This window comes from Apium graveolens, chromosome 11, assembly GCF_009905375.1.
Source record: "Apium graveolens cultivar Ventura chromosome 11, ASM990537v1, whole genome shotgun sequence".
NCBI classification, from domain to species: domain Eukaryota; kingdom Viridiplantae; phylum Streptophyta; class Magnoliopsida; order Apiales; family Apiaceae; genus Apium; species Apium graveolens.
In genome coordinates this window covers 98,901,098-98,919,947 of record NC_133657.1, presented here as the reverse complement: position 1 = coordinate 98,919,947, position 18,850 = coordinate 98,901,098, and the positions used below count along the sequence as shown (strand labels likewise).

Sequence of the window (18,850 nt, the reverse complement as noted above, 5' to 3'; positions counted from 1 at the left end):
TCACCCTCTTTCCTTGACAATCAATTGTGGCACGATTTTTACTCAATCAATCCATGGCCAAGATAATATCAAAATCATGCATCTCCATCGAAAGCAAGTTATCCTTATAATTTCTATCTCCCACAACTATCAGACACTCTCGATATACATCAGTTATAGCAATAGACATATGAGGATATAATAATGAAGGTGCAACACTAAGATGACGAACAAATGATAAAGACACAATAGATTGGGTCGAACCAGTATCAAATAACACATAAGCATCACGTCTACCAACAAGAAGTGTTCATGAAACGGTATATGAATTAGCCGCTGCCTGATTTGCAGTCAATGCAAACACTCTGGTTGTAGGATTCTGCAGACTCCCATTGTCACTACCACCGCCAGCTCCTTCTCCACCAGTATTGCGTGACACTGTACAATCCTTTGCCCTATGGGACATGCTACCACACAAGAAACAAGCCCCGGTCTGTCTATAACAAGCTCTACCCGGACGATGCCCACCACATGTAGCACAAGGAGCCACCAGAATCATATTGGGGTTTCCCCCACACACTGAGTAACGGCTCTCCCCCTGTTGACGATTCTGCCACTGCCTAGGCTGCTTCTGTCGACGAAACTGCTGATTCTGATTCTAACCAACATACTGACTCCGACCATGAAATGACTGACCACCCCTATTCTAATTATGTCCGTGCCAGTGTCCCTGTTGACCACTCTGACCTCCATACCACTGTCTACCCTGTACAAAACCGTGATCATCTATAGCCCTCTTATTACCACTGTCAGACCTGAAAGTCCTGAAATTTATGTGCTCCTTCTCAACGTCCTTTGTTGCATCAGCCACCTCTGCCATATTATCAAATTAAAAAGAAATTATGGAACCCCTCAAATAAGACTTCAACCCCCATTTAAATTTATCATCCTGTTGTACATCAGTCCCTGCAACTGTCCCAGCAAATCCATCCAACCTTATAAACCTCGCCATATAATCAGTATTGCTCTCATTATGGTGCTGCACAATAGAATGAAACTCCCTCAAATAAGCCTCCCTATCAGCGTTAGAGAAGTACTGCTCATAGAATACTTCCTTGAATCCCTGCCATTCCAAAGCCTCTACATATTGCACCCCTCTAGTAGCTTTCACTCCTCTCCACCACCTCTGAGCATCCCCCTCCAACTTATACACTGCTAACCTGACCTTCTGAATCTCATCACAACCCAGTGCATCAAAAATCTTCTCGAGATGAACAATCCAATTTTTAGCATCAATAGAAGTCGGTTCTGAACTAAAAGAGTCTGGTTTTTGCTTCACAAACCTTTTCATCCATACAAACGGCTCCAACTGATGGCCCTGGCCGTCTGGATTCTGATTCCCATTGTCATTCAGATTTCCTTGTCCATTCTGATTTCCCTCTCCATTCTGATTTCCTTCTCCATTCTGATTTACCTCGCCATTCTGATTTCCTTGGTTTGCCAAAGCCTGCTATACACTCTTTGCCACTGCTTGCCCTATCAACTTAGTAAGCTAAGTGGGGTCAATATGAAAAGGATCATGTCTAGGAGGCATCTACAATATAAGATAGCGAACGAATGAAGATTATGAGAACAAATATGATGAAGCAGTTACAAGCAGATTTCAAAATAATGTAGCAGAATGAAATGATAAATAGCGGAATGAAACGAAATTAAATAGAACACCCATCCTATCGTCTACCCTAACTCACAGGTCAATCTAAGTAGGTTTTCTACAAGAAAGAACCTAAGCTCTGATGCCATCTCTGTAACACCCCTTTCTTAAAATAGAAGGAGATATTACCTATAATTCATAAACCTGCAAACAAAGCACTAATATATTTCTAAACAATAATGAAACAATCTGAAATCTCCAAAATAATATTAAATCTCCGAACATTATAAACCAATAATATAAATGTTGAAATCTATAAATAAATAATTAAGTCGAATTAATGATAAAATTCGAAATCCTAATCAACGAATTGGGGTAGCTTTCCATCACACAGTCCCAGATCCCCCTAAGTACCTGCCATCAGAAGAACGCCCAATACGGATTTGGAATACAATTTATAAAACAAGAGATCATAAATAAATAATCTGTAGTTTACAATAAAACAACAATTTAAAAATAAGTAAGGCTGAAGGAACAAGGGGTTAGGATATTTTATACCGAGATCAGAACAGATACAAATACACACATCATAGGGTACCTAATGCGTGCAACAGAATGGATAACATGTACGACATATACAACGTCACCATACATCAAATCATAAATCAAAATCTAAGTGCACCCACGTATCCTGAACAAATACCAAATGGCCAAAAGCTCCTCCCAGGAGCTAACAACACTGGTGCCACAATGACGTGGTTGTAGTACCCCTACAGCTGGTTAACTCGATATACCCTATATCACTAAGGGTTCAAATAAAATATTCTCGCAAAATTTTAAAATCACCTGTCACAAGTAATTCAAATTTCCAAAACAGAGGGTGTCGTAAATAATTTTTGAAAATCACATAAACCGATATTTAAAACTTTTGAAATTAATTTTTTAAAATAATTTTCGGAAGTTAAAATGATCAAACAATATTAACGGAATGAATGAAATATGGAATTGAACAAATCAGAGATATTTAATTTATAAGAGGAGTAACACTGAATAAAAGGAGACATAATCCGTACCTCGTAAATCACAAACTTTAATACTAACGAGATCCGCACACGATCCATTAAATTCCCGACCCGCAATCTAATTACAAAAATTATAATTTACTATTAATTTATATAATTACTTATTCAATAATCATTACTGTTGGGTTCCGTAGGCATAAAACGCAGCGGATAAACGTAAATAAAACAAAAATTTCGAAACCCAAAAACAGGATCCATGTATAATTATGGGCAGATTATGGAGATAACGAATCATACCTTTCAAGAGATTAACTTTCACGAACTCAACGGAGATCCTAGCTATCACGCTTTGTGTCTACCTCTCGGAGAAACACCTCTATGGTATCCACACGAGCACCTTCAAGAATGTCTCACGAACTTGACTACGGAATGGATGTACTAGCCTCCTTCTTGACGATCTGAATTGGCTCTGCCTCTCTTTGCTGCTAGGGTTTTCTTAAAAAAACGTACAAGCCTCTTTAACCTCTCATTATCTATTTATAATGACTGATTAAAAAGGCCCATAATAGCAAAGCCCAACCCTAGTAGGTATTGGATTAAATAATAAAAATAAATTTCTATTATTCAATTAATAACTAAGTCATACTTAATTATTATGGGAAAAAACATTCCTTTTAATTCGAATTTATATTATCTCAATTAAGTCTTACTTAATTATAATAAAATTCAAATAATCATCAATTAATTTAAATCCATAATTTAAATTAACTATTCCATTAAGTGCTCTATTTGTGCGACCCTATAGGCTATTATTTAATTGGCAATAATTTTATTCTCTAATAAAATTATAAACAATGAGCGGTATCTAGTAATACATCATTGTTACCCAATTAAACAATAATTAAATCGTGATTAGATAAAACCTTTCGTTATTAATGTTTTTCATGTAATATAATCCCTTTAACTATACATATTATAGATTAAACTCGAGGCATGTATTTAGTCATCCTCTTCAAAATTTAATCCAGGTTTACTTGATCCATGAGTAGATTATCGAGACAAATCATTATTTGAGCATGGCCATGCTTTTATAATCTCACTCAATCAAGAGGCCAATAATATCTCTCCTAATTATAGGAGGGTTAAATCCTTTATCTATCATTCATATTTCTCATACGACTCATGATATACCCGATGTCCACTTTTATCATCACCCGATCAAAAGTAACTTTTAATGTAGTCAAAGTATATTAATCCTCGTATAGAAATATAATGATTTCAAGTCAAAGGATCGTTACACCATTATCACTGTGAGTCTTTCTTATGACTTTATTAAACATGAAGAATCTCATTGTGGGTCTGTCCAGTACCATGTACTCTCACATGTACCTATGTATTGACTTTAGTATCCCCATACTTATAACCAATGAGATGTGGTTATCTTGTCAAACAACATACTAGTCTATCTATGTATTATTATTGTCCTATATAATAATACTCGACTAGGGACCTTTAAGAATATGATATATTATATAATCTCAAGTTCAAGTCATGTACTTAAACTATACAATTTGTATCATGATTCTAAGGACATTTATTATGCTAACAAAATATCGCAGTAATTAAGGTCATAATAAATACATTTATTGAATGATCAACTGACATAAAGATAAAAGAATAATGTATTGCCTCTAGGGCACCTACACTAACAATCTCCCACTTGCACTAGAGCCAATCACCCATATATCTAATACCCATGGAACTAGTGTGACCATCGTGCTTCTGCTGCGACAAGCCTTTGGTCAGTGGGTCTGCAATGTTATCATTTGTGTGTACTTTACATATGTGTATATCACCCCTTTCATTAATCTCTCGAATAAGGTGAAATCTCCTGAGTATATGTTTAGCCCGGGAGTGTGATCTAGGTTCTTTAGCCTGTGCAATGGCTCCATTATTATCGCAGTATAGATCAATGGGATCTACGATCGATGGAACCACTCCCAAATCAGAAATGAACTTTCGAATCCAAACGGCCTCCTTAGCTGCTTCACAAGCTGCAATGTACTCAGCCTCCATTGTAGAATCAGCTACTGTTTCTTGCTTTGAACTCTTCCAGCTTACAGCAGCTCCGTTTAGACAAAACACAAAACCAGACTGTGATACAGTATCATCTCTGTCTGTTTGGAAACTTGCATCGGTGTAACCTTTTACAACGAGTTTCTCTTCTCCTCCATACACCAAGAATGAATCTTTAGTTCTTTTCAGGTACTTAAGAATATTCTTAACTGCCGTCCAGTGACCTTCACCCGTATTAGACTGGTATCTGCTCATCATGCTCAAAGCATACGAGACATCTGGGCGAGTACATACCATTGCATACATGATAGATCCAATTGCTGAAGCATATGGAACTTTATTCATGTGGTCCTTCTCATCCAATGATTTCGGACACTGGTCCTTAGAGATAGTTATCCCTTGAGACACGGGGACATATCCCCTTTTTGCATTTTGCATTCCAAAACGATGCAAAACCTTATCAATGTATGTGCTCTGACTTAGACCGATCATCCTTCTAGATCTTTCTCTATAGATCCTCATTCCTAGAATGTAGGATGCCTCTCCTAAGTCTTTAATAGAGAAATTGCTCCCTAACCAAGTCTTAACAGCCTTTAGAGAAGGTATGTCATTCCCCATTAGTAGTATATCATCAACATATAGTACTATGAATGCCACATAGCTCCCACTAACCTTCTTGTAAACACACGGTTCATCTTCGTTTTGAACAAAGCCATACTCTGTGACTATTTTATCAAAACGGATATTCCATCTCCTAGAGGATTGCTTCAATCCATAAATGGATCGACGCAATTTACATACCTTGCCAGTATTCCTTGGATCGACAAAACCCTCAGGTTGTGTCATGTACACATCCTCTTCAAGGCTTTCATAAGGAAGGCTGTTTTGACATCCATTTGCCAGATTTCATAATCATGGAATGCTGCAATGGCAAGTAAAATCCTTATAGACTTGACCATAGCCAGTGGTGAGAAAGTTTCATCATAGTCAATACCATGAATTTGTTTGAAACCTTTTGCAACCAGCCTAGCTTTATAGGTCTGAACATTTCCATCCATGCCCTTTTTCTTCTTAAAAACCCATTTGCACCCTATGGGTTTTACCCCTTCAGGTGGATCAACCAAAGTCCATACTTGGTTTTCGTACATGGAATCTATCTCGGATTTCATGGCTTCAAGCCATCTCTTAGAGTCTGGACTGTTCATAGCATCTTGGTATGTGAGAGGCTCATCTTCATCTATGAGCATCAAATCACCACACTGAGTCATGAGAAATCCATATCTCTCTAGCTCATGGCGAAATCTACCAGATCTACGAACAACCTGTGTTTGTTGAGCATTATCATTATTCTGCTCTTGTTCCACTTCAGGTTCAATGCTATTTTGCGGTTCTCGATCTTCATCGAGATCTATAGTTCTCCCACTATTTCTTTTGGAAACAAAATCTCTTTCCATGAAGACAGCATCTCGAGCAATAAACACTTTCTGCTCAGAAGGACTACAAAAATAATACGCTTTTGTTTCATTATGGTATCCTACAAAAATGCACTCTTCGGATTTAGGTCCAAGCTTGTCAGATTCTTGACGTTTCACAAACGCCTTACATCCCCAAACTTTCATAAAGTTCATGCCTGACCGTTTCTCTTTCCATATCTCATATGGAGTCTTTTGAACCTTCTTAGTAGAAACACGGTTAAGTGTGAAAGCCGCTATTTCTAGAGCGTAACCCCAGAAACTAATTGGAAGATCTGCATGACTCATCATCGATCGCACCATGTCCAACAAGGTGCGATTTCTCCTCTCTGAAACTCCATTCCATTGAGGTATTCCTGGCGGAGTGAGTTGTGATACAATACCACACTCTTTCAAATACTCTCTAAATTTGGTGCTTAAGTATTCACCCCCACGATCGGATCGTAAGATCTTAATACTTGCATCTCCGCCAATTTGCTTCTCTATTTCAACCTTGTATTCTTTAAATTTTTCAAAAGAATCGGATTTGTTCTTCATAAGATATACATATCCATATCTACTGAAATCATCAGTAAATGTTATGAAGTAGTAGTAGCCTCCTCTAGCCATTACACGCATTGGGCCACATACATCACTATGTATTAGCTCTAGACGTTTAGTGGCCCTTTGACCCTTACCAGTGAAAGGGGCTTTAGTCATCTTACCAAGCAAACAAGATTCGCATTCTTGGTATGATTCAAAATCAAACTTATCCAAGTATCCATCCTTATGTAATTTGGATATGCGTTTCTCATTTATGTGGCCTAGACGATAATGCCAGAGGTATGTTTGATTTGAGTCATTCATTTTAAGTCATTTGTTTTCTATATTACAGATAGGGTTATCTAAATCAAGAACATATAAACCATTAAATAAACGCGCAACACCATAGGTTAAATCATTCAAAGCAAAAGAACAACTGTTATTCTTTATTGTAAACGAAAAACCTTTCTTGTCCAAACAAGAAACAGAAATAATGTTTCTGCGAATCGCAGGCACGTAAAAACAGTCTTCTAGTTCTAAAACAAGCCCAGAGGGCATAGATAAATAATAAGTCCCTACAGCTAAAGCAACAACTTTTGCTCCATTGCCTACTCTTAGGTCCACTTCTCCCTTAGCCAAAGTTCTACTTCTCTGCAGGCCCTGCACATTTATACAAATGTGAGAAGCACATCCAGTATCAAATACCCAAGATGTAGAAATAGACAAATTGACTTCTATAACATAAATACCTGATCCAGAAATCTGAACTGCTTTCTTTTTCTTCAGATCCTCCAAGTAAATTGGACAGTTTCTCTTCCAGTGACCATCTTTCTTACAGTAGTGACATTCACCCTTGGCCACACCACCTTTAGGCTTTAAAGCCTGTTTGGGACCTGACTTTGGCTTGGGTGTAGAATCAGATCCAATCTTCTTCTTACCCTTCCATTTGCCCTTCCCTTTGGCCTTACCTTTATTTCCCACCATCAGTATGGGAGCAGGTTCAGCTGTCTTCATGTTGGTCTCATATGTTCTCAACATATGCAACAATTCAGTACGTGTTTTGTCAAATTCATTCATATTGTAGTTCACAACAAACTGAGTGAATTTGTTGTTCAAAGAATTCATGATTAGGTCAATACCAGTTTCCGGACCAATCGGGAAACCCAAAGTTTCAAGGTACTCAATGTAACCAATCATCTTCAGAACATGTGGGCCAACTGGTTCACTCGCCCCTTGTTTGCAATTAAAAAGTGACTTACTCGTGTTGAACCTTTCTTGACGAGTTTGGCTTGCAAACATGCTTTGCAAGTGCTCATTGATAGTATATGCATCCATATGCACATGCTGTCTTTGAAGCTCAGCACTCATAGTTGCCAACATAAGACATGCAACATCATTTGCATCATTCTCATCCCTTGTGCGTGCTGCTCGTTCATCAGCAGTAGCACCCTCAGGAAGGGGGCTTGGAGGAGGAATATCAATGACATGAAGCTTGCGCTCCTGCCTGAGGACAATCCTCAAATTCCTCTGCCAGTCTAGGAAGTTGTTTCCTCCTGTCAGCTTGTCCTTCTCAAGGACTGAACGTACGGATAGTGTGTTTGTGTTGTTTGCCATTACTCAGTATCTACAATAATAAAAGCGCAAAATAAACATTAGATTGCCTGAGTTAAAATTTTATATTCATATGATTATGATATATTCGTAATATATCTCCCATTATTTTTTTATCAAATTAATAGCCCTAACTATTAATTCGGAAAGTATATCCCATAAATCTTTCTAGTGAGCCAAGATCCATATTTCGTCATGTTCTAAGTCAACCACTGGTATCCTTAAAACATGATTATTTAGGTAGACAACAGTTGTCAATTATATCATATATAATTCTTGGATAATTTGGTGAACAACAATTGATCTTATCTATCTAATAGATTTTTAACCAAACTCTATGCTTCTAAGTTCATAATAGTTGAATATAACCGTTTATATTCATCTTATTATGATGACTCTGTTAAGTTAGACCCAATGATACAACGTCCGAATATAACCGTTTATATTCGTTGCATTTCACCATGATAGATAGGAGTCCCCTGCCACTGACAGCCCTTCCCCTTATCGATCTAGGATTTAATGAGTGTTCATTCATTGGAAAGCATCTGATTAAAACTTAATATTTTTACTTAGGGATTTTTAATTTAGAACGATCATGATCCCATCATAAAGAGATTCCCAATTTTTCCTTGAATAAAATACTTCAAATCAATACTCGTCAATGGTTTGATTTTCAGGTAGTGGAGGAGTCACATCGGTCTCGCTTAAAACCCACAGCCTTACAAGTTCTATGAACCCGTTGTTGACAAAATCGCCCCATGTCAGAAATAAAGAAAATTCATATTTTATTCCGTGTTTCATAAACACGAGAATCTCATGATCGTTTGTTAATTTTAAATCTTGAGTCGTTACAGATTTTATCTTGTTTAAAGGCATGGCATGGGTGATGTATCTAATATATACATGCATCATTAATCTAATTAAAACATGCATTTTCTACTCTACACATACTATTTATACATCATATGAAAAGTACGTAAAGTAAACGTGCAATAGTTATGGCCCAATCCTATGTGATCTTTTCAGGCTAATGAAAAGATCAAGGTCAATCTATGGTGTAAAAATAACTATTACATATGTCTTCTCTATTGCTTCCATTGTCTCCTTGGCCTCCATAGGATGCCTCCTCTTTCCCTTGTCCTTCTTGGATGTTACATTAAGAATTATACTAATGAACTTACAAAAGAACTCGAGTTACATTCGAGATAAAACAACTACAAATAGAAAACGACATGCAAGTCGTATTTATTACAAACCAAAAGAATAAACCATTACAACTAAGGTCTTAAGGCCATAACTATGCACCATGCTCAAGTAACCATTAAAGAACATGATAGATCATATAAAGATGATATACTATTTATCACTTATCATGATCCAATCAAGAATAATAAATAAGTAAAGCATATGTCATAAGCACAAATTAAAAACGAAACCCTAAGCACGCGAAATTTTTACTAGAAGTGACTCCTCCACCGATATTTAAAACTTTTGAAATTATTTTTTTAAAATAATTTTCGGAAGTTAAAATGATCAAACAATATTAACGGAACGAATGAAATATGGAATTGAACAAATCAGAGATATTTAATTTATAAGAGGAGTAGCACTGAATAAAAGGAGACATAATCCGTACCTCGTAAATCACAAACTTTAATACTAAAGAGATCCGCACACAATCCATTAAATTCCCGACCCGCAATCTAATTACAAAAATTATAATTTACTATTAATTTATATAATTACTTATTCAATAATCATTACTACTTATCATTTATTTATATTTATATTTTAATTCAATTACTAACCTCAGGGACATTGCTACATATCACTGCATGCACAGTTTTAATCATGACATGCTAATTAATAATTGACCATGTAGATCAAATTCCAGGGGAATGTGTACTAGAAAGTAGAAAGTGGTTAAGCTAATAAAATAATAAACAAAATAATAACACTTAGACACAAGACTATACATTTGAAGGTACGCTACTTTAACAAAGCCCAGTAATATATATTTAATAACAAGTAAAAAAAATGAAAGTGAAAACAAATATTTAATTACACGACTCCCTTCTCTGACTAAGCATGTACATTCACGAACATAAATTCATATTTTAATATACGGATATTCTCTTAACTTTAATCATTCTAATTACTCATGTAATTAAAATATATTATGATACAAATAATCAAGCACACCATATATTATATAACCTAGTTTAACAAATTATATAATCAAATTCAGGTCATTTATACTAATAAAATAATGCACACAATATGTATTAAATAAATAAAAAAATCAAATCATTACATATACGTGTTAATCATTAAATTGAAATCCTTTAAATATGAATTTAGAAGTCAAAAACTTGTTTTAGATTAACCAGTACACCAAACTCAATTTATATATTTATTTGTTCAACAGCATTAAACTCCAAGATGGGTACAAAAGATATAAGTGCATTTTATATTCATAAGAGTATAACACTTTAATTATGTCATTGTCAAAAGAAGAGGTAAACATAGGTACCTCACAATTTTGTACAGTACTCGCAGATACACCGGTAGACACAAGCACAATCTCTCCCTCTCACCTCTTTCCGGCTGCGGCTCCCGATATCAAGGGTTTGTGGCTTTGTGCTATGTGAATATAAAATAGGTTGTAACACGAGTTTATATACTACAAGCCCAAATCATCAATTATGAAAAGAATTCTAGCCCCAGTTTTACTTTTCTAATTCTTTTCTGAATAGTGGATGATTTAAATAAAAATTCTTACCCTATTATTATTATTATTATTATTATTATATAAAATATTCAAAATTCACATATATTATATAAATTGAATAAAGAACTTACAATGAGATTAATAGCTTTCAAATGATGAGATTGATGAAAAAACTTCTTTTTTTTCTTCTTACTCTTCCTTATCTTTATTTTCTTTTATCTTATCTTCAATACATTAACACCATACAATACAAAAACAAAATGTAGTGGGTCCATTTTTAAATTTGGACATTTTTTCCCACCAACTTTGGTAGGAAACATCTTTCAGGTGACACCTCTTTTCCTACCAATATCGGTAGGAAAAAATCATTAATTATTAAAAATTTGCCAACGTTGAAAAAATAATATTTATTTTGAATTATACGTGGAATACTGATATGGAGGGTGGGGTCATATCAATATAAAATGGAGGGTGGGGTCATATCAATATAAGGATTTCATCATTTTCTATCAATATAGGTATGTTTTAATTTCTTACCTAATCTGGTAGGAAATATCTCTAAAATGATTAATTTTAAAATAAAGTTTAATTGATTTAAAAAGGTGAAAGCTGATGATATGGATGGTGGGGTACTTTCGGTATCATTTTTTAATTTCCTACCAATATTGGTAGGTTTTGGTGCTTGCGTATGCAAGATATGGGTCCCACCAAGAGCAATTCCTGCCAGAATTAACCTTTGTAGGAAATAATGGAGCAATTCTTACCAAAATTCGCTGGTAGGAATATCTTAGTATGAAACGACATTTATTCTTGTAGTGTTTTTAACATATATATGTACAAATGGTACATATTTCATAGTATTAATATGTATTGAGAGATGCTGTCACCCTTTTCCTCAAACATCATTCAGATTTTGAGAAAAAATGTGGCCCTAATGACTTGGGGTCAAGCAGCTTTGCTCTAATCTGGATGGTTAGAAACAAGACTTGATTTTCTACCATCCAAGACCGTCGTCATTTACAATATAGCATCATATATAATAATAAAAACTAAACAACAGTTATGTACTGCAACATCCAGCAACTTTTCACCAACATGATACTTTGTAACATGCATGTTCTCTGTACTTTTGCCTAAAGCTTTTATCTCTTTAGCTTCATTGTCCATTGAGATTATTGGTCTAATTGCTTTTCACGTCTACCTGGTTTAACATCTTCAGTTCGACATCGTTAAAATAATCGAAACCGAAATCTTGAGTGCCAAAATCCTGACAGTCCAATAGCCATGCACAGGTTTCGTCCCAAGAAGGAGGCACATTTACGTTGTTAAAGTTTTCTGTAGCTGGCGGAAGGTCCCATGATGCATCAAGAAGTCCGGGAGTTTCATCTTCTAACAAGTAACTAATCAACGAGTCATCTATCTGATCACAAATAGCACCCAATGAATTAGACTCATCAGCAGAAGAATTTTGATCAGCTGGTTGTGAACACGAGTATTCGGAGCTAGCCATAACACTAGTTTTCTGATCAGAGCTGGCCATGACACTAGTTTGCTGATCAGAGCTGGCCATTACATTAGACTGGTCTTCGGTGACATTAGTCTGCTGTACTGGTATAGTTGGATTTTCGATTTCAGCCGGTGATTGGAAGGGCTGAGATAATGTCTCCGTCTTTTTAGGGCTTTCTTCCTTACGAAGCGGTTCATGAGTGACAGGATCAATTCCCATCTTAATGAGCTTTTTCTTGATGTGAGTGTTCCAATGATTCTTAATCTCATTATCAGTTCTTCCAGGCAACCTACCAGCAATTTTGGACCACCTAATGAAGGAAAAAATTGGTTACTTTGGTGCAACGAAACTTTTAAACCACTTACTAAGCTAGCAAGGCCAGCAGAATATTGTTTTCCAAAAATTAAGAAATGATTCAGTAGCGACTGCACATAGAATACGAAAACTTTAATCATTGTGTATGTCTGTATGATAATGTATAGTAATTTGCATGCAGGCAAAAAAGTAACTGAAACCAAAAGTATAAGGAAAACTCTAAAGAGGATAAAATGACTAACCAATGAAATGTGTTAATTTCATTAATCCCACCAAACGTTCTGTCGTAGTTGGTAAAGCAAAGAAAAGGTGGCGTAATTGAGTGCTTTTTAATCAATTTGATTGAGTGGCAAGCACTTGTATGTTACAAAGTTCTGTTCTTAAAATCTTCATTTCGAATACTCTTTATAAATCATAATTAAACACCTACAATCTCTTGCTAAAACAAAGAAGAAAAACAAATGATAAAGAAAAAATGTGCACAGCTCTACGAGCAGGATATATGGAGTGTGTTTGGTTTGATATATCAACGTAGTATTTTTTAGATAAAACAGTAGAGAGTTGACCTGTTTCCAAGGCGAGCATGAAGATCAATCACAAGTTGTTCCTCATCATCAGTAAGAAGGCCTCTCTTCAAGTCGGGTCGAAGATAATTAGTCCACCGAAGCCTGCAGCTCTTGCCACAACGTCGTAAACCGGCAAGTTTAGGCACAGCACGCCAACAACATTGGCCATTCGATAAAATGAAACTGATAAGCTTCTTGTCTTCCTCAGCAGTCCATGGCCCTTTCTTCACTCCAAGCTTATCACAACATGGTTGTCTCCCCATTATAACTTAAAACAACTAACAAACTATAAACAACAACAATTCTATGTACTAGCTATATAATCTGCCAATAGCTAGCTTAGTGAATTGAAAGAATGCAGCATTCAAAAGCCCCACAACTCACCTTTATATTACCTACCAGACTTTATGCAATAGCCCGGTCTCACCTTTCTAGCTAACACCTTATGTCATATATTGTGACTATATATACACAAACTTGAGTAAGAATAAGTTGGGTCCACCCTTAGGATCATGAAAGATACTTTTGAGCTACAATGTTGTTTGTTTTGGTGTTACATGTAGTGAAATAGGTTCTACTTACGAATTGTGGTGTGGAGATGGTGAGTGATATATGCATGATAGTATGAGTGACCAAAGTATAAAGCTACATATCTAAGCATTCCCACTCTGTCATTGCACTCTTACTCAACCATTCCATCACTTCTAACGTCATCCCCAAGTCTGACGTGCCTGTTTTCCATTGGATGCCCAAATACACTACACATTCCAGATTGTTCTAATAAATATAGCGATATCTGTCGTTCATTTTTCTCTTTTTACTCAAAAAACTCGGGAACAATGTTAAACCGTAGGATACTACAGTTGGATACAGAGTACTACATATATTTAATTAAATATTTTCCAAGTACGTTGTACGCAGAAATGAAACAGCTCATTTTCGTATAGGTACTCCAATATCACCGTATCTAATTAATAAAGTTTTAATAATCAAATACGTGTTATAAATTTAGTCTCAGAATCCAAAGGGAATGTAACAGAAGATGTGTCATATATAAGACCATAAGTCATGCAGATGATCAATATAATTCGATCGAGAGATTTATGAAAATGTTATAGATAAGTATGCATTTGTGTACATCTGTCATGCTGCTGCTTTATTTTAATATCTAAAATGGTGGTAGGTTGAAACCCCAAAGCTTAATATTTGACTTGTGTTTCTTAGCGTAGGTAGGCATTGTTCAACGTGGACCCAGAATTTCAACCAAGTTTTTTGTTTAACCTGATTACCTGAATGCAGAAACACAAGTTCAATCGAGTTTATCTTGTAGCGAGGACACCAGTTTCGTTTTATGTCCATTTTGCAATTCAACAAGTTAGCTCCCTGTAAAAGCCGTCTCTTTGCCGTTCTATGCATTGGAATACCTTCGAGAGATGCTAAAACCTTACTCCTGAATTTTTATTAGGTAAGGAAGTAATTGATGGTAATTAAGATAAAGTTTTTTCATCCCAAAAATGAGATGAAAGTTTTGGAGATAATATTACGTATTGATTCTTATTGATAAAAAAAAACTTAGGATCTGGCTGTTCGGGTGTCATCAGTATTTGATATGTCGTCAGATTTGACACACCATCAGCATTTGGTTGTCATCAGTATTCAGCTTAGAAGATTTGTTATGTTCCTTGTATTGTGGAGTAGATATCTTTTACGTCTGAATTATAGTACTTTATCTATTCAGTTGAAGATATGTATCAGTTTCGGTTAGCTTTTGATAATGCATATCTTAGATTGTTTAGTTGTAACTGTGTAGTATATAAACATAGTTTAGGTCATCACATAGTGTATCGATCTCGAGCATCATACGACCTAGCAGCTCTCAAGAACATCAGTATTTTTTGAGAGAGTTTTGTAACAGTTTTAATCAGAAATATAAAAAACTGTTATATTTTATTACTTGTTCGAAACATTTATACAATTGTATCCAACCCCCCTTAAATATTGTATCTTTACTGGGTAACAATTGGTATCAGAGCAAACTGATAAACTTACAATCTGAAGAGATCTAAACATGTCTCTGAACAAGTATGAAAGTATTAAAATCCCCATTTTAAAAAAGACTGAATATCCTACATGGAAGGTGAAGATGCCCATGCACCTGGAAGCTACAGATCCAGATTATCTCGACGTAATTAATGATGGACCCTATATGCCAACAAAACTGGTGCCTGCAACTCCTACTGTTGCTGAACATTATCAGTTGAAGGAGAAGAGTGAGTGGACACCAGAAGAGAAAGTAGTTGTGCTGAAAGATGCAAAGGTAAGAAACATTTTGCATAACAGTCTTGATTCTGTGATATCAAATAGGGTTATAGCCTACAAGACTGCCAAAGAGAACCCGGATGCTCTTGAAACTCAATGTCAAGGAACCATGGCCATCAAGAAGAACAGAAGGGCTGTTTTGATTCAAGAATATGAACACTTTGAGGCCAAGCCTGATGAAAGTCTCACTGACATCTATGAAAGATTTCTGACCCTGCTCAACAATCTGTCTTTGGTGGAAAAGGTGTATGATCGAGAAGATTCAAACACCAAGTTTCTGAGAGCCTTGAATGAATAATGGGAGACTCAGACTTCAATCATACGATATTAGTATAATTTGGAAATAATTACTCTAGATGAAGTCTATAGCATGCTGAGAACTCATGACTTGGAAGTCCAGCAAAGGAAAGAGAGGAAAAGCAACAAAGAAAAATCAGTTTCTTTGAAAGTGAATGATAAAGCTTCGAAAGAAAGGTCTGTTGAAGTTGTAAAGAAGAAGTACAATCTGCCAGAATCAGATACTGATGATTCGTCATTAAATCCTGATGATGATACTGATTCTGAAACTGATGAGAACATGACAGATTCTGATGTCATGCAAATGGTTGCATTGCTGGTTAAGGGCTTCAAGAGGATGCAATTCAGGAAGTCTAAGAAGAATAAAAGCTTCAGGAAGAAGTTCACTGGAGGTGAAAGGAAGTCAACTGGAAGAAGAGATGGAAAGAAATCTAAAGCTGGAAGGGTAGACAGGACAAAAATCAAGTGCTAAAACTGTGTTGAACCTGGTCACTTTGCTACAGAGTGCAAGAAGACAAAGTATGACAAAGGGAAGAACAAAGCCCTGATTACATCAAGCAAGAATTGGATGGACTCCTCTGATTCTGAAAATGAAGACACATGCTATGCACTGATGGCTAACTTTGATGATCCTACTTCCTCTGAGTCTAAGGTATTAACTCCTTTCTTCTCTTTTGATACTGAAGATAGATCTGAATTGAAATCTATTCTTAAATCTCTGCATGGTAATTTTAAGAATAACACTCTAGAAAATGATAGACTTATAACTGCAATTGAGAACTTAAAGTCTAGGAATGTACAGTTAGAGTCTGACTTAATAAATCAGATTGATTTAAAGAAAGAATGTGAGAGAGCTACACATACAGTAAAGATCTTGAGGCTATATACTGTATGTTAGAAAAAGATTGAGAAAATGAGAGAAAAACCCTTAAAGCCTGGACTGATTCAGGCAAAAAGGTTCATAAGATGATCACAAGAAAAACTGGAAAGAATGCCTTGGCTATAAAGATGGAATTAAAGATGTTGACACAGAAAATAAAATTTCCCTTAAGACTCATGTTAAGTTTATCTCTTCAGAAGTTGATGAACCTAAATCTATCTTTGAAAAGGGTTCAACATCAGGATCACAAGAAAAATTAGTAAGTAATAAATTTCAAAGAAAGGAAAGCAAGGAAACCATTAAAACTGTTAAGAAAGAAAATAACATATGACTTTTGTCTACAAGACAATTGAAAAAGAAATTATCTGAGGTTACTGACAAATCTCAAGTAAAAAGTCCTAAAAGAAACAGGAATGGTAAGCAAGGTATTTCTAAGGATTCTAATTATAAGGTTGTTCCCAGTGCTCCAAGAAAAACTTGTTTAACTTTGGAAATACTAATCATCTTGCTATTGATTGCAGGAGGAGTAAGAAAATGAAAACTACTATTCCCGAGTCTGATGTTAGGGGTAGATCAGTATTTTATAAACCACAAAATCCTTGTTTTTATTATGGTAGTAGTTGTCATTCGATTTATACTTGTAGTTCCTATCATAAGCTGTATCACAAATATTATGAATATTTGCCTTAATTTAATAAAGTTGCTTGTCTGCTTAATTCTTTTGGTTCTACTAAATCTGCTTCTGACAAGACAAATCCTGACAGACGAAAAACTATCAGAAGTACTCCTGACACACAAAGGCTTAAGTTGTCCAAAAAGAGGGCCCAACAAGTGTGGGTCCTTAAAAATCCTTCTAATTAATTATTCTTCTGATTGCAGGATAAAAAGAAAAATACACTTATCTTGGATAGTGGATGTTCAAGACACATGACTGGAAATAAATCCCTGCTGTCAGAATTTTAGAGGAAGGCTGGCCTAGATGTATCATATGGAGATGGAAATATATGACACATTCTGGGATATGGCATGTTGCCCAGTGAAGATACAATTATTTAAGGGGGGTTGGATACAATTGTATAAATGTTTCGAACAAGTAATAAAATATAACAGCTTTTTATATATCTGATAAAAACTGTTACAAAACTCTCTCCAGAAATACTGATATTCTTGAGAGCTGCTAGGTCGAATGATACTCGAGATCGATACACTATGTGATGACCTAAACTGTGTTTATATACTACATAGCTACAATAAATCAATCCAAGATATACATTATCAAAAGCTAACTGAAACTGATACATATCTTATACTGAATAGATAAAGTCCTATAACTCAGACGTAAAAGATATCTACTCCATAATACAAGGAACAGAACAAATCTTCTAAGCTGACTGTCTCCAGATATTGATGACAATCAAATGCTGATGGTGTGTCAAATCCCGACGACACATCAAATACTGATGACACCCGAACAGCCAGATCCTGAGCTTCTTCTAATCATTGAGAATCAATACGTAACAATCTCCCTCAATTTATGCTTAATATAATGAAGCACAAATTCCATTCTCAATGATGCCAAAAACAACTACAAAATGCACAAAGAGTAAAGCTTACTTCAGTATCTTCAGATAACTGACAGTTGTTTCCAGAAAGTTTTTCAGTCTTTCTTCCTCCTTGTCCTTTAGGACTTTAACAAACTTTTTCTTCAACTCTTTCTTCGCTTCAGTGTCTTCTCCAAGCTAATAGATGGCTGATCTTAATTTAGAAACTGAGCTTTTGTTTATCTCAAGATCACCAATCAACATGAAGCTTAAACCAACATATTCATGATCAGGACTGGAAGATAACTGAGGACTGTTGAGAAAAACTTTTAGAACTGCAGCTCCCTTTTCCATCTTC

The 18,850-nt window shown here is 35.5% G+C and overlaps 2 protein-coding genes across 2 annotated transcripts; both read right to left on the bottom strand.

The window, feature by feature from the left end:
- Positions 1 to 868: 868 nt before the first annotated feature.
- Positions 869 to 1,330, bottom strand: LOC141695726 (uncharacterized). Its single transcript, XM_074499951.1, has one exon. The coding sequence runs from the start codon at positions 1,328 to 1,330 to the stop codon at positions 869 to 871; it is 462 nt and encodes a 153-aa protein (XP_074356052.1).
- Positions 1,331 to 11,860: 10,530 nt separating this feature from the next.
- Positions 11,861 to 13,903, bottom strand: LOC141695070 (MYB-like transcription factor ODO1). The gene is made up of 2 exons (XM_074499307.1): positions 13,456 to 13,903; positions 11,861 to 12,884 (listed from the first exon to the last, which is right to left on the bottom strand). Exons 1-2 carry the CDS (start codon positions 13,716 to 13,718, stop codon positions 12,248 to 12,250), a joined length of 900 nt encoding a protein of 299 aa, XP_074355408.1. The 5' UTR covers positions 13,719 to 13,903; the 3' UTR covers positions 11,861 to 12,247.
- Between the last annotated feature and the right edge of the window lie 4,947 nt (positions 13,904 to 18,850).